Genomic DNA, 16,208 nt, shown 5'->3' with positions numbered 1-16,208 from the left:
CCCCTGTTCTAAGGCCCTCCCAGCCCTGACATTCCCTGGTCTAAGTTTCCCTCCAGGTAGAACATCCCACAGTTCTACAATGATTTCAGTAAAACAATGTACCCCTTTCTCAGTAGCCTTGGTTCTCTTCCCAGCCTCCTGCCTCCTCTGACTCTCACTTGGAGCTGGTGGCTTCTCAGGGACATTTTGCTCACTTCAGTTTTCTCCCGTCTCTTCTCAGAGATGGCAGAGAGACACAACACTAAACAGATCCTGAAGCTCGCCCGAGACCTCGTCTACAAGGTGCAGACTCTGATTGAGAACAAGTAGTGGGCCAGCAGTGGTACCGGCATCCCCTGGAAGTTCCTGCCCGAGGCTTTGGTTCCATCTTCTTTCCTCCAGAAAGACTTTGGGGCCTGGCCCAGGACACAGGCTATGCTGGCAGCGTCTGGAAGGGTCTCCTGTTTGGAGCCGCAGCAGGCAGGACTGGGGTTTGTTCTTTCACTATGACTTTATTCCTTTGTGTTCAACCAAAGATCTCCAAGTCGGAATCAGTCTTTCAGGGGGAGGAAGGGGTTGACTGAAGAAGAAGGGAAGTGTTTCCCCTTTGCCTCATTGCTATTCTAATCTTCCTTCGAGGTCTACACCACCCCTCCCTGTCCAGGCAGCCCCCCTGTCTTCTAATGAGCAGGAGCAATGGAGGCAGGCTTGGGGGAGGGTCCTGAGCTCACCTAGAGAGGAGAAGCTATATGAGCAGTGGGCAGGGTGGATGACCACAGAGGGCCATAATGAAGGACTCTCAGTCTCACCTTCTACCCACTGCTGAGATCTGCTTCTCTCAACCCCCAGGCTAGCCCAGACAAGGAGAAAAGCCAGAAATATCCAGGCTAGCCCAGCTTCCTTTCTGATGCTTGGGTCTCTGTTCGATGCTGCTCCCTTCTTCCCCTCCCCTAGGAGGACACGCTATTTTTTCCTCTAAGGGGAAACTTCCCTTTCCACACCTCAGTGCCAGCCACAGGTCTGGATCCCAGCAGACGAGGGTTGCTTCCTGAGGGCTCTCATAGGGCTTTTTCATGGTGAACTTGAGAAGGATGGACAAGATTGGAGAGTCCTTCCTAACTGTCCCGCTCCTGCCTTTTTAAAAAAAAAAAAAAAAACTTGGGTAGAAGGAAGACGAGGAGGTCTGTTGGATACCTCAGCAGGGAGCAGAGGAATTCTGGCTGGGTGGAGCCTTGGCGAAGCCAGAGTGGAGCTCAGGTGGGGTATCTTCCCTAGAAGTCGGTCTACACCCAAGGCTCCTTGGTCTTCTGTTGTCCAGCTGGGCTGGCCTCCAGCCACAGACTCACCCTAAATGGGTTCTCTCTCCCCGCCCCCCTTCTATGAGCTTGGTCTCCTCAATCCCCTAATTCTGATCTAAGGCCACAAATCAGAGACAGGCAGCCCCAGGTGGGAGAGTGGAACTTCTTCCCACTTCCCCCCTTTCCCAGAAAACCTTTCAGTCCCTTTGTGGTTGTCTGCCCCTGGCCGTTGACCTGCCTAAAATCTCTCCTGCCAAATATGTAAATAGCATTGAATTGGTTCCAGGGAAACAAAACAAAAACTATGGAAAACGTGACCAGCAGCAGGGTGTGGAGGATAGGGCTTAGTGTCAGGAAGAACCTGGGTTCGAATCCTGCTTCCGACCCTTATTACCTGTGTTATCTTGGGCACATGGGCTTGAGTTTCCTCCTCATCTCTAAAATGAGATGGTGTCTGAGGGCCCTTCCATCTCCAAAGCTATGATTCTGTATTCAGCAGGCTACACAGTGCTTGTATTGGAGTTGGGAGGAGAAACCTTTCTCTGTGGGAGCCGTAACTCTCATTTCCAGAGTTAGAAAGTTCTGTCCTCATTACTCTATGCGACAGTTGCCTACATTCTCTAATTCCCAGGAAACTGAGACTCAGAAGCAAAGTGACTAACTCAGGGTCACACAGCTCCTGAGTGCCAGAGCTGGGATTTCTAGCTAGGTCTTGTGGCCCCAGGTTCAATTCAACAAATGTTTCTTAAGCATCTGCTGAGTGCGTGAGAAATGGAATAGCCCTCGCTTACATTCTCCACCAAATGGTGTCTAGAAGCAGTATTTGCAAGGTGTCATCCTTTCGCTCCAGGAGCAGAAGGCTTTCTTGCTCTCTGCCCTGCATTGGCTTTTCTCTCTCCTTCCCCGGGTCTTTTTTCTCTTGATTTAAGAAGAACCTACTTGGTGAGCCGTGGGGAGGCCTGGGCTTCCCTTCTCTGAGAAACCATCTAGTACAACTTTCAAAATCGATCTTAATACATCTGAAGTCTGAGTACTTAACACTGATCTCGAGATAGAAAGTGGCATCTACTTCTATTCTGTTGGGGTCGCCGGTCTGGTCTCCCATCGCTTTCCAGGTGTTCAGAAACAAAGACCAAGCACAGAAGAAGGCCCCTTAGAGAAATTTTTAAAAATCCAAATATTCCTAAGTCATAATGCTTTGGACAAAGTACCTGAGAAATCCTGGACGAAATCTCTCCTCTCTGTTCTCATGGTTTTCCGGGAAGCAGTTCTTGGTCATTTGGAATACCTGGGACTTACCCTATTTCTTGTAAATCTCATGTGCCCAAGTATAACCAAATTCAAACAATTTGTGAGTTATTTGGCAAACGGGACTGAAGCTTTTCAGTGTTATGTATGTATCTTTTAAGTGTTTGCCAGAGACTTGTCTCTCTTTTCACATATACACACATATAAGAGGCAGAGTGGAACAATTCAGGGCAAATCAATGAGCATTTATGAAGCCCCTGCTGTGTGCCAATTACTGGGTTAGGCACTAGGGAAACAAAGACAAGACAAAACAAAATAAAACAGTCCCTGCCTTCAAGACATTCATAGTCCACTCGAGGTTCTTACATTCTGTAGGACGGAAGGCATAGATTTACTAGACTTGGAGTCAGGAAGACCTGCACTCCAATCCTGCCTCTTCCTAGATGTATGACCCTGGGCAAGTCACTTGACCACTTTCACATCAGAGGGAAAATTTCCATCTCATTCTCTCTACTAAGTTAAAGAAAGGCTTCAGTCTACTTGAGTATAGGAACCCTCCATTGAGAAAATCCCAGATCCTTGGTTTATTGATATCTACCTATGGACAAATGTAGAGAAGTCTGTGAAGGGGGTCAAGTTATTATTATGATTTTTATTTATTTATTTTGAGAAGAAACTTTATGCTTCTGAAAACCATGTGACTCATGCTTCCTCTCCCTTCCCATGGTGTGTCCAGATATGATCTTCCTATGCCAAGCCTTCTGTTACTCCCACAAAAAATTAAGGGCAGAGAAAGGACCCTTGACTCCCTTCTCCTTCTGTGTGGATGGATGCCCACTTGTCTTAAGTGGAAGATTAAACTAGACTATGAAGCTGAACACAGCCCTGATCTGAAGTTTCAACATGTACATAAATATATATATACACAAATGTATAGGTATATTACATATAGAGATATATTAAGTTTTGACTTATTTATTGCCTAACCTACCTCATGGAGGGGGGTGAGGATGGGCATTTTCAATTTCGGAATGTTTAAAACAGCCTTGGAACTAATTACTTGCCTGCTGTCTCAGGCAAGTGAAATAGAATGCTGGTGTTATGTATATATATATATTTTTTTTTACTGTTAGTATCCACTGTCTCTCGGGGTGGATGATTTATGTGAGCTGGTCAATTTTCAAGTCCTTATTTATGAGACTGGTTTAAAATGTATGAAGTGTCCTGTGTGTTGTCTATCTAGTCCCTTCTTTGACTCATTTTGGGTTTTAAAATTCCCAAGAGCAAAGGCAGTTTTCTCTGGAAAACGCCTGTCTCCAAGAGGCTTCCACTGTGCTAGATGCTGAGGCAGCTTTGACCAAGGGTAGCAGCAGATCCTGCCCACAGGAGAAAGAAACAGTGAAAGGCCATGTTGGAGATCAGAGTAGTTTTCATATCAGAGGGAAAATTTCTATCTCATTCTCTGATTTGTCCCATGTGAACAGTGTATAGAGACTGACAGACTTTTAAATCAGTGGTTCTCCAAAGTGTTGCATTTTTACCAACCCTACTATCTCCCACAGACCACATACCTCACCAAAAACTCTCTTGAATGGATTGGGGTAAATGGTGCCATCTTAAGTGAGAGCCAGCCACAAGTGGGGCAATGCTTTCTTTTATTAGCCAGCCAAAGTGAGTTATTAAGCTGGGCCAGAATCACAAATCCAGATGCTGTCAGATTATATACACATGTTCAAATTCCAGAATACCAGCCTGCAAAACCATCCAGAGGTGACTTTAGAGAACTTCTGCTTATGGGAAAGAGTCACTTGGCTGATGGACCCTTTTTGTGGAACAAGAGGAAAGGTCTATCATGGCGACCCAGAGAGAGTACCCAAGGAGTTTTCCCAGTGGAGCCATCCCTCTAGCTTCCCATATTTCTTTGTGTGTGCATTGATCATTTAAGAGTAAAGAATCATCTTTCCCTGAAACTGAAGTTGACAGCTGAATCCCCTCCATTTGTAATTCCTGCCTGTCACTGGTGGTTAAATAACTGATAAGAGGGAGGCATTCCCTGGCCCCACTAATTGCCCAAGGCAGGCACAAAACCAACGGTGGGACCAGGATTGACATCATATAGTGAGTTTCCATTGGAAATTATATATTTTTTAAAATACAGATACTATCAGGTATCTGTTAATATCTGAATGGTGTACCACTTGGGTATTGAACTTTTAGGTGGTGGGAAGTATGTCCCACTCACTCCATCCTAGAGAATTGGTTATAGATCCAAAAATACTAGAAAGTCATGAAGCAGCAGTGGGTGGTATTAAGGGTCCTATGGTTTTGGTCTGGGACAGTGAGGCCGTACAGTGCATGGAGCACCGAACCTGGAATCAGGAAGACCTGAGTTCAAATGTGACCTCAGACACTTGCTAGCTGTATGACCCTGGGCAAGTCACTTAACCTTGTTTGCCTCAGTTTCCCTATTTGTAAAATGATCTGGAGAAGGAAATGACAAGGAGCTTGCCAAGAAAACTCCAAATGGGGACACTACTGAAACTCAACAACCACGTCAACTGCATTTTTGGTCCTAGTGATACTTTTTTATTTGGTCCTTTAGATGGTTACTAAAGGAAATCTGTGGGATTGCAGATGTTCCTGAGGTACCCATGGCCTGTGGCCCCTCTAACAGCCCTACTGTTCCGTATTCCTCCAGTCCCATTATTCTGATCCTGTTCTCTGTCTCAGTTCTCATGTTATTCCTTGGTCTGCCAGCCTCACTGTTCCATGTTCCAGCAGTCCCTTTCCCCCAATTTCATCCTTCCAGCATCCACATTCTTATATTGCAATGGCCCCATCCTCTCATGGTCCCGGAATCCCAACGGTCCCGTTGTTCGGTCATTGTTCAGCCAGCTTCACACCCCCCTCAGCCTTAGTTCGGTGTACACAGTCGTCTCGTCGTGCACTAGAACTTCCCTTTGATACTTGCAGACCCACGTATGGCCTTGCCCTCGTGGGGAGCAGGGCGCCCAGTTACCTGTTGAACTCGCACAAATGCCTAATCTAATGCACTATGTCTTTCCTTGTTCTCGATGATATATTTTTACAAACAACAAAAAAAAGTCTAAGTTAATATTCTTGTTTTTTGTAAAGGACTAATTACACAACTGCATTCATTTGAACTCTCTGTAGTCGTGGATGAAGGACTGGTCACGCCTTCTTTAAGCATTCCTGACATGTGAGTTTTGGAAGTATGTGGTCTTTGTCCCCAAAATGTGTGTGTGTGTGTGTGTGTGTGTGTGTGTTTCAGGCATCTTTGCCTCTTGTAATGTTGAGACTGAAAATAATGTTTCTTTGAAATATTTCATGTGGATTGGATTTATTCCACTTAAGACCAAGATGATGACACCAAGGTGTTTGAGTGATGGCCTGGCATGATTTCCCTTCTCTTTCCTGGACCTTTTCCTCTCCCAACTAACCAAATGTAAGATTATGGGTTGTTTCTTTATTTGGTTATGAAGATGACCCCAAGAAGGGTCAGAGCCATGCCTGGCTGGGATGGGAGGAAAGAGGAAGGCCATGTTGTTTCCACCATTAACCACCACTTAATCCCTACCTGCCCACATTTCTGAGTGGGTGCAGAGTATTTCACATCTCTTTCCCCCTTTCCTTTCTCCCTTTCTTCTTCTCCCTCTCCTTGGAGACGGACATGGTGAGCAGGCAACATAGTAGAAAGAATGATCAAATCTGGTGCCAGAGAACTCTGGGTTGGAACCATGACTACTATTACTGCCTGCAGTGTGAGACCTTCAGGAAGTCACTTAAATTTTCTGGCCTCATTTCCTCCTCTGTAAAATAAGCTTGGTCTAAATGATGTCTGAAGTCCCTAATTTCTACAGTTTTCTCCTTAGTGCTTCCCTTAGGACAGGGCAGCTGAGCCCAAGGTAATAGGAAGGAACTCACCCATTCTGCTTCATCTACTCTCTCTCCCCCACCCCCATTTATTAAGCACCTGCTGCCTTCCAAGTGAAAGGCCTTGGAATCAGAAACACTTGGATTCAAGGCCTGCTCTGACCTACACTAGCTGTGTGTGACACCGGGCAAGTCACTTAACCTCTTGTCGACCTAGGCAATTTTCTGAGACTGCAGGGGAATTTCCTCATTTAGAGTTCCCTACACCAATGAAATCGCAAGTCTAACCTCCCCTCTTCTCCCCCCAAAAAGTGTTCTAGGTTCTGTAGCTGCTGGACATACAAAAGCAAAACTGAGATGTTTCTGCCCTTGAAAACTTATGTTCTAGATGTGTACTGATAAGTAAATGCTACCAGGGCATCCCCAAAGTCAGTGCAGCTTAAGCTTTATTAAGCTCTAATAAGCTTAAACTACACCAAGAACAAATAAATGCAATGCAGTTTGGGGGAAGGAGGTCTTCCTTCACCATCCCAGGGGATGGACCAGAATCTTCTCCATTCGTTCTTCCTCTCCCCGCCCTCGTAATTCCAGACCTTTTCTGTCCTTGGGGTATTTGCGGGGTCTTGACCGTCACCCAGACTTCACTGGCATTTCATCCTTAGCTCACCTTTTCTCCCTCAATTGCTCATTTTATATTTCGCCTTGGGACTTTGAAGAAGTGACAGAGTCCGGAAGCAGAAATCAAACTGAATCATCGTTAGACTCAGTACCACAAAGATTAACGGTCATCTAGGCCAATCGCCTGAATTTACAGAAGGGTAAAGTGAGGCCCCCAAAGGAGGCTTTAAGTCCTGTGGTTAGCCAGTAGCAGAAACAGGATTTGAACCCTGATCCTCATACTCAGATGACACTCTTTTTGCTGGTGAAGGCTCAGAATGGGGACTATTCCCTATCCACTCACAAAATCCCCAAGCTTCACTTACCCAAAGCAGGCAGTCACTTGGAGGCTTATGGGAATGGAAGGGCAAGCCTCTCATTCATGCATTCTCCTGGAAAAGAGGCAGGCCCTTCCAGTGCGGAAAGGAGAAAGCAGGTTGGTGTGGGGTGGGTAGGCAAGACACTGAACTGTTTACCTTATAGGACCCCAGGCTGCAGCCTCTGGGATTTTAGGGCATTAGGGATGAGGAGAGAGTTAATAGTCTGAAGGTATGTACACAATAGCACAATTCACTTATCTTTGAAGTGCCGACTTTCAATCAGGAATATACCTGCTGCTCATTAACACCAGCAAAGAGGTGAGGAAATTGCTGAAATTGACCTTGAGACCTCCCTTCTTTGGAGCCCTGTTTCAATAAATGGGTGACCTCTCTGGCTGTTACATTCACGGAGCTTGAAAAATATTCTGGAATAAATTAGAAGAGTCCTTCCTACTTTACCCATCCCCTAAGACCAGATCATCTTCTGACAGGGTGTTCATTCACTTGGTAGGAAAGGCACTTACCCCCTCCCCCTCCTCTAAACCCATAAGGTCTCTGGCTAAATAGCCCCAGAGAAGGATGAGAACAGGCTCCCCGTTATGGAAGCCTGGGTCTCCTTGAAAGTAAATAATGCATATGTGACTTGGCATCTAGATGCGGTCTCCAGGGTGATGCTGGGCTGTTCTGCCTCTAGCTTGGATGCTGTCCTGGTCTGGGGGAAATCCTTCTCTATGAGATCAGTTGATGTTGTGGCTTTTATGGTATCATATATCTGCGTCACCAATTTATGAGCACATGTGATCTGTGTGGTGGTTTAATATATTTTATATGGATTTTGACCCTGCCTTTTTTTTAATTGTAAATTGTTCTTTATTGTCGTTCCAAAAACAAAACAAAACAGTTGCAGACTCTGGTCCTTATGGTCTATGTGTTTTCAGAACAATAAAATCATTATTGGTTGGTCTCTCTGGTTCTGTTCTTGAATGAGGGGATATTTGCGGGGTAGGATGATGGCGGCAGCGGTGGTGGTGATGATGATGGAGGTGGGGAAAACATCTCTGACTTACAGACTCTTTCGAGCAACCTGGTGTAGTAGATGGAGTTCGCCTCAGGGTCATGTGGCTCCTCTAACAAATACTGGCTGTGTGACCCTGGGCAGGCGAGTCCCTCTAGGAAGCCCTCTAGACCAAGTAGAAGGGAAGACATGAATCAGGAAAGTTTCCTCACCCAGGAGTTCCCTTTGCCAGTAAAATCGCAAGCCCATCCCCATGCACGTTCTTAAACTCTCTACAGATAGTATCTGATTTATTCCTCACAACAACCCAATGTAGTAGGTGCGGTTATTATCCCTATTTTACAGATGAGGAGACTGAGGCTCAGGAGGAGCAAATTTTTTGCCTGGAGTCCCCCAGCTACAAAGTGTCTGAGGGTTATTTGAACCCAAGTTCTAGTTGTGTAGAGAGGGGTGGAATCAGTCAATACACACTAATTAGTCACCTTCGGTATATATGTACCAGACACTGCTGGGTGAAGCCCTCTGTGCCCTGTTACACATATAAGTACACTGATATGTGCCAGGCTCCTTTCTAAGCACTGGGAATACAGATAAAAGTAAAAAACAATAAGGTTCTGCCCTCAGGGAACTTACATTCCAATAGAGTCAAAGGAAGGAGAAAAGGGTGGGGGAAAAAGAGAAGGTGGTTGAGCCAGGCAAGATGAAGAAAGATTCCAGAGAGGCAGGATCAGAGTTGGGAGAAAAATGGAAGAGTGAACCTGACTGGTCTGAAGGGGTCTTCTTTAAAACAGAGATGCCAGGCAAACTGAGCAGAGGAAGGGGATTTGAGGAGAAAGGATCACTGAGTGTGAGAAAGGTGCTGGGGATGGTGAAGAGAGACTCAGGAGTGGAGCCCGAAGAGGAATGAAGAACCTATTCTAAGGCCCTTCCCAGCCCTGACATCCCCTGTTCTAAGACCCCTCCCAGCCCTGACATCCCCTATTCTGAGGCCCCTCCCAGCCCTGACATACCCTGTTCTAAGACCCCTCCCAGCCCTGACATCCCCTATTCTGAGGCCCCTCCCAGCTCTGACATCCCCTGTTCTGAGGTCCCCCCCAGCCCTGACATCCCCTGTTCTGAGGCCCCTCCCAATCCTGACATCCCCTGTTCTAAGGTCCCCCCCAGCTCTGACATTTTGTACTCTAGAGATGCTTCTTTTAAAGTTTCCCAAATCCTAATAGTCCCCCTGCCTGTCCCCATTGTGGAAGCTAGTGTCCCCTATTGCAGCCTCCCTAGGCCTACACACGTCATCCAAGCCTGGGAAATTGCCAGGTCAAGAGTGGAGAACCAGTCTGTGACCCAGAAGATTCCTGGTCCTCTCTGCACATGAACCCCTTGTCCAGAAGCCCAGTGAGCCAGAGCAACCCCTATCTACCTTTGCTCCCCTCATGCCCAGGACAGGGTGGGTGCCTTGCCTCTAACAGAAGATCCCAACTATTGAAATGCAGTGATCTCACAGAGCTGGCTGTTGTTTCCTGGTTCAGACATTGGAACTGAGTATCCCAACTCTAGGGCAGAAAGGGCCATCCAGGCCACCCCTTTCATTTTGCAGAGAAGGAAACTGACACCTTAGGTGGTCAGGGTACTTGCCTACATTCACTGGGTAATAACCTTCAGAGGCAAGATTTGAACCCACATCTCAGACTTAAGAACCAGTGCTCTTTCCCTGTACCACACTGTATCCTGGGGGGCCAAGGAAGCCTTGTGGAGCAGCCACACTTGCTTAGGACTGACATCTCTTCCTTTCTCCATGAATCCTTTCACAGAGTCTGTATTATCAACTCAACTATGAGGATACAACTTGTGTTCAAGGATTGAGAATCCTTTGAACCTAGGAGTTCAGACCAATATTTTCTGTCTTTTTTCATAGGCCAATGGACTTTAGAATGGGAAGATCCCTTATCTGACTCCATTGTCTTTCAGAAGCAACTTGTCCAAGGTCACAAATAAATTGTAGAGATTTGAGCCCAGATCCTCTGACTTCCTCACCTGGTCTTCGCCTTTGGCCAAATGTAGATCATCGAGGTGGCAAGAGGATATAAGTGTGTACTTTGAGCCCCTTAGGTGAGAGATAAAACATAATCTCAAAGGGAAATCTGAGCTGGATAGAGGGAAATCTTCCCAACAGTGACCAAGTGGGATGGGCTATCTGTGGAGTCCTTCAAGGAGAGGTTGGATGACTGCTTGCTGGGGATGTTATAAAGAGGACACATGTCCAGGTTTGGGTAGGACAAGAAGGCCTCTGAGGTCCCTTTGAAATTAAAGATCCCATCATTCTGTGGTGGTGATTCTGTCTATGAAAACAAAATCAGAGTTGGAGAGGTAAGCCACTCTGGGCAGGGAAGCCTGGTCTCAAAGCCTGGCCTCCATGGGAGGAGTTACAGGAATAGGAATTTAATCATCTGAACATATCTCCTGCATCCAGACAGTTGGGAGGATATTTTTTTAAAATGATTGCTGGTGGGATGACAGGCATACTAATGCACTGTTGGCAGAACTAGTGAATCTCAACCATTCCGGTAAAGCCATTTTGAATTATGACTCACAATTCGGTTTATTGGTTCAAGTTTCCAGAGAATGAGCCCCTATCTAGCGTATCCCAATATCAATCGGCCAGTTACCATCTTCTTCATACCAATTAACCAATTCATATCCATTAGATTTTTTTTTAAATTTTTAAGCAATCGGGGTTAAGTAACTTGCTCAAGGTTACACGGCCAGTTATTTCTGGGTGTGGTGCTGAGTGTCTGAGCCCGGGATTCGATCTCCAGGTCGTCCCAACACTGGAGCCGGTGCTCTTACTCGCTGAGCCACCTGGCCGCCCCTAAGCAATTGGGGTTAAGTAACTTGCTCAAGGTTACATGGCCAGGTGTTTCTGGGTGGGTGCTGAGTGTCTGAGCCTGGGATTCAATCTCCAGGTCTTCTCAACACTGGAGCCGGTGCTCTTACTTGCTGTGCTACCTGGCTGCCCCTATCCATTAGATTTTACAAAAGGATATTTACTGAGAATATATAGCAAAGACCAAAGTATAATTACATCCTATGAAGAACCTAGGACACAATCTCCCATAGATATAGCCTTACTCTAGGGGAGAGTGATCTCAAGCTTAGAAAGCATTTGTGCCCAATGGATACCTTACAGCTCCTGGTTGGATGGATGTTCTTTCTCCTATTGTATTATGTTGACTATGGCATCCAGGAAGTGTTCACACCAGCTGACACATTTAATGATTCTGTAACTCACAGGAGGTGTTCTCACCTGATTAAGACTAAAACAAATCATAAGTGCTTAATAAATGCTTGTTGATTGATGCAATGTCCTATAGTAAAAGAATATTCCATTATATTAATAAGCCACAAGTTATATAGCCATTTCCCAATCCCACTTTGTTTGTAGTTCACAAAAAGTACTGCTATAAATACTGTAGTGTACATGGGACCTTTCTTTCTGCCTGTGTGCCAGGCAGTGTGTTAAATAAACCCTGGCGATTCTAATAAAAGCAGAAACACAGTCCCCATACTTAAAAGTTCATAGTCTACTGAGTGAGACAACAAGAGAATGATGATGTATTTATCACATATATACAGTGAAAATATAAGTAAAATCAGAAGAAGACACTGGGGTGGGGGGAAGGTAAAGGAATTTATTTATAAAGCACCTACTATATTCAGGGCACTGTGCTAGATGCCAAATATTATCTCATTTGATCCTCACAGCAACAGAGAGAGAAAGGTGCTATTATTATCCCTTTCGTACAGTTGGAAAAACTGGGCCAAACATGGTTAAGTGACTTGCCCAAGATAACACAGTTAGTAAGGGTTTGAGGTTAGATTTGAAGTGAGGTCCTCCTGATTTAAGATTGGCTGCTTCTAGGCATGGGGGAGGGAAGAGAATGGGAAAGACTTTATTGAAGTTGGGATTTGAACTGAGACTTTGAGGAGTCCAAGGAAGCCTGTGGGGAGGGGGGGCAGGGAGGAAAAGGGAAAGTACTCTAGGTGTGTGGAACAAGTAATAAAAAGGCAGCAATTAGGAGATGGAGTGTCTGGTTCAAGGAACAGTGAGAATACCAGCATCCCTAGACCACCATGCATGGAAGAATTAGGGAAAGAAGGCTGGAAAGGTAGGGAGGGGTCATGTTGTGAAGAGTTTAAAAAACCAATCAGAGGATTTTCTATTTGATCCTGATGGTCTTTGGGAGCCAATCGAGATAGATGAACAAGAGAGGAAGGCAGTCAGACCTTTGCTTTAGGAACCTCCCTTTGGCAGCTGTGTGGAGGCTGGATTCAAGTAGAGAGAAACTGGAGGTGGGAAGAGAAGCCACAAGGGAAAGAAATCTGGCCATGGTGAGATGAGTGCCTGCACCAGAGTGTTGGCTACAGAAGGTAAGAGGAAAGGACAGACAGGAGAAATGTTCTGGAAGCAGAAACTCAAAGACTTAACGACAGATTGACTGCGTGGGCTGAGTGTGAATGAGGGAGGAGCCGCTGATGACACCAAGTTTGTAAAAAATCGTGATTTCCTTCACAGTAATAGGAAAATTGGGAAGAACTGGGAGGGAAATAAGGTTGGATGTGGTGAGTTCGCCATCCTTCTGAGATATTCAACTTTAGATTTTCAGAATACAATCGATACATTAGTGGGTTTTACAAAATCGCTTCTTTATTTTAAAAAATTATTTGTTAAGAATTGGCTCTCTGGGAGGGGGAATACTTTAGGAAAATGTAGGCAATATTTAAAAAAAGATATTAACATTTGTTAAAATCATTGAGAAGCTGCCAAGTAGCGTACCCCATTGAGACAGCCAAGGAGGATGAGAGTAGGGTAGGGCTCCCACCTCCCATGACTCCTACTCAGCTGCCCTGATGGGTCCCCCAGCCAGGTTCCCCCAGGAATCTTAATGGAATGTCTATTCCTGTCAGCCAATCCAAGGTCATTTCCTCTGTAGCATAATCTCATTTCATTCAATGACTCAAAGCATTTCACTTTTTCCAAGCTGATTATTATTTTTTTAATTAAATTTTTTTTTTTTTTGCTTTTTGGAGGGAGGAAGGTAGGGTAATTGGGGTTAAGTGGCTTGACCAAAGGTCACATGGCTAGTTTTGTGTTTAGTGTCTGAGGCTGGATTTGAACTCAGTTCCTCCTGACTCCAGGGCCAGTGCTCTATTCACTGTGCCACCTAGCCTCCCCTTCCAAGCTGATTAAAGATTTTTAAAATGACCTTGTTTATGCCTTTGATTTATTGACAATTTGAGGTTTTCAAAAGGCAGTTAATATGTTGGTTAGTTTTTCTGAAGCAGGTGCTGTGGAGCTCTTAGAGCTTGGACAGACATGGAAGATGCCAAGGCTCATCCCAAGCCTTCGTCAATTGTCTTGACTTTTGTCCTGCCCTTGGACTTTGGTAATTCTGGAGAAAAGAGTAAGGCTGACAACTTTGGGCAGCTCTGCCTCATTTAAATCCAATTCATGCACAAGTCCAGATGTCACCTTGTGATGTCATCGGTCCTATTTGAAAACAAAGGACAGGGGCGGCCAGGTAGCACAGCGAGTAAGAACACCAGCCCCAGAGTCAGGATGACCTGGGATCGAATCCAGGCTCAGATACTTAGCACCCACCCAGAAACACCTGGCCATGTAACCTTGAGCCAGTTACTTAACCCCAATTGCTCAGGGGTGGCCAGGTGGCTCAGTGAGCAAGAGCACCAGCCCCAGAGTCGGGATGACCTGGGATCAAATCCGAGCTCTGATACATAGCACCCCACTCAGAAATAACTGGCTGTGTAACCTTGAGCAAGTTTCTTAACCCCAATTGCTTAAAAAAGAAGAAATAAATTTAAAAAAAGAAAACAAATCTGACATATGTCAGATTGCTTGCTGTCTTGGGGAGGGAAAAGCAGAGGGAGGTGGAAAAAAATTAGAACTCAAAATCTTGTAAAAGTGAATGTTGAAAGCTATCTTTACATGTAATTGGAAGAAATAACATGCCACTAAGTGGGGAAAAAATAAAGTGACCTCCATTTAAAAAAAGAGAGAAGACAAACAACAAACACAATAGTTTTTATGAACTGCAAAATTTGCTGGTTCACTACCTTTTTAGTCCACATGAGCCACTATGAAGAGAGATTGGAGAAAAAAGTGATGTTTATAGTAGAAAACAAATGGTGGCCCTCAAACCTATCACCTGGCAACTGTGAAAAAAAAAATCAGTGTTGGTGAGGCTATTCAGGAACAGGAAAGTACGCTCATTCATGACTGGTAGAATTGCAAACTTGTAGAATTTCTTGGGCAAAAATAATTAAAAGTAACAAACTTTGATCTCGATGGAATTATAGAGGAATGGACACATTCATTCATCATTGTGGAATTGGAAATTTGTAAAATCTTTTTGGTGAGTCAATACAGAGGGAAAAATACAGAAATAACCATACTCTCAGATCTGAAATTCTGCTTTTTGGAATGTACCTTGAAATCTTCATCAACAGCAAGAAAAATGATGTCTATTTGTTCAAAGATTTTTCCATAGCTGTATTAAGTGTAAATACTAAAAAAAAAAAGTGTGTGCAGGGGTGGGGGTGGAGAAAGTGAGGGTGGAAGGACAACAACCTAAATATCCAACAATGAAGAGGGGAAAGGCTAAACAAACTAGAGAATATTAATATAATGGAATATTGTTATGTAATTAGGACAGACAAAAATGAGGAATAAAAAAGAAATCCAAAAAGACCTACGTAAAATAGTGCAAAGCAAAAACAGGACAAGAAAAATGCAGTATACATTAACTACAGTCATGTAAGGGGAAAAGCTAATGAAAATCAGTGGATAAATAAAGAATTCTAATGAGGACATGGAACAAATGAAGAATTGTTCTGACATTTTATGTATTGAAATTACTTTAAATGTGAATAGTTTCTAAGCAAGTTGAAATGACTATATATATATATATATATATTTTTTTTTAAGCAATTGGGGTTAAGTAACTTGCTCAAGGTTACACGGCCAGTTATTTCTGGGTGTGGTGCTAAGTATCAGAGCCTGGATTCCATCCCAGGTCATCCCGACTCTGGGGCCGGTGCTCTTACTCACTGTGCTACCTGGCCACCCCTGAAATGACTATATTGATTGTCAGTGCTAAGGTTGTGTTGTTTTTTTTTTTAAGTAAAACCTTAATAAAAAATAAAGGGGGGTTTCTTTAAAAGGATCATAGGATGATTAATTAAGATTGTAGATGTAGGGCTAGAAGGGACCTTTGAGGTCATCTTGTCTAACCCCTTTATTTTACCGATGAGGAACCAGAGGTTCAGAGTGGGATGTTACTTGCTTGTGATCACATAGGTAGGAAGGGGAAGAGGTAGGATTCGAACCCAGGTCCTCTGACTCAAGAGATAATGCTCTTTTATAGTAACACATGCCTCATCCCAACTGCAGAGATTATTCTTTCTCATCTATAGGGACAAGACATGGAGAGTGGCTTAGTTTGTAAAGCAGATGAGCACTGAACTTGGACTCATTGGTTCTGAGTTTGAGTACTGGCTTTGCAACAAGGTTTGACCTTGGGTGAATCAATCTAAGGGGGCAGCTGGATGGCACAGTGGATAGAGCACTGGGCTTGGAGTCAGGAAGATCTGAATTTAAGTCTAACCTCAGACACATACTAGCTGTGTGACCTTGGGCAAGTCACTTAATTATTGTCTGTCTCAATTTCTTCATATGTAAAGTGAGTTGGAGAAGGAAATGACAAACCACTTTGGTATCTTTGCCAA

General features: G+C 44.5%; 1 protein-coding gene across 2 annotated transcripts in view; it reads left to right on the top strand.

Annotated features, from left to right (window-relative positions):
- Nucleotides 1-8,344, top strand: part of SGSM1 (small G protein signaling modulator 1) — a 109,313-nt gene extending 100,969 nt beyond the window's left edge. For both annotated transcript variants that reach the window (XM_069081907.1, XM_069081908.1), the window contains one exon: nt 221-8,344. In XM_069081907.1, coding sequence (XP_068938008.1) covers nt 221-309 — 89 coding nt within the window. In that variant the 3' untranslated portion in view covers nt 310-8,344. The remainder of the gene's footprint in view (nt 1-220) is intronic.
- Nucleotides 8,345-16,208: the final 7,864 nt, after the last annotated feature.

This window comes from Petaurus breviceps, unplaced genomic scaffold, assembly GCF_028583685.1.
Source record: "Petaurus breviceps papuanus isolate PSGF00001 unplaced genomic scaffold, PetGlider_PUasm1.0 99, whole genome shotgun sequence".
NCBI classification, from domain to species: domain Eukaryota; kingdom Metazoa; phylum Chordata; class Mammalia; order Diprotodontia; family Petauridae; genus Petaurus; species Petaurus breviceps.
The sequence above is the reverse complement of the archived record's forward strand: the minus strand, read 5'-3'. Positions and strand labels throughout refer to the sequence as shown.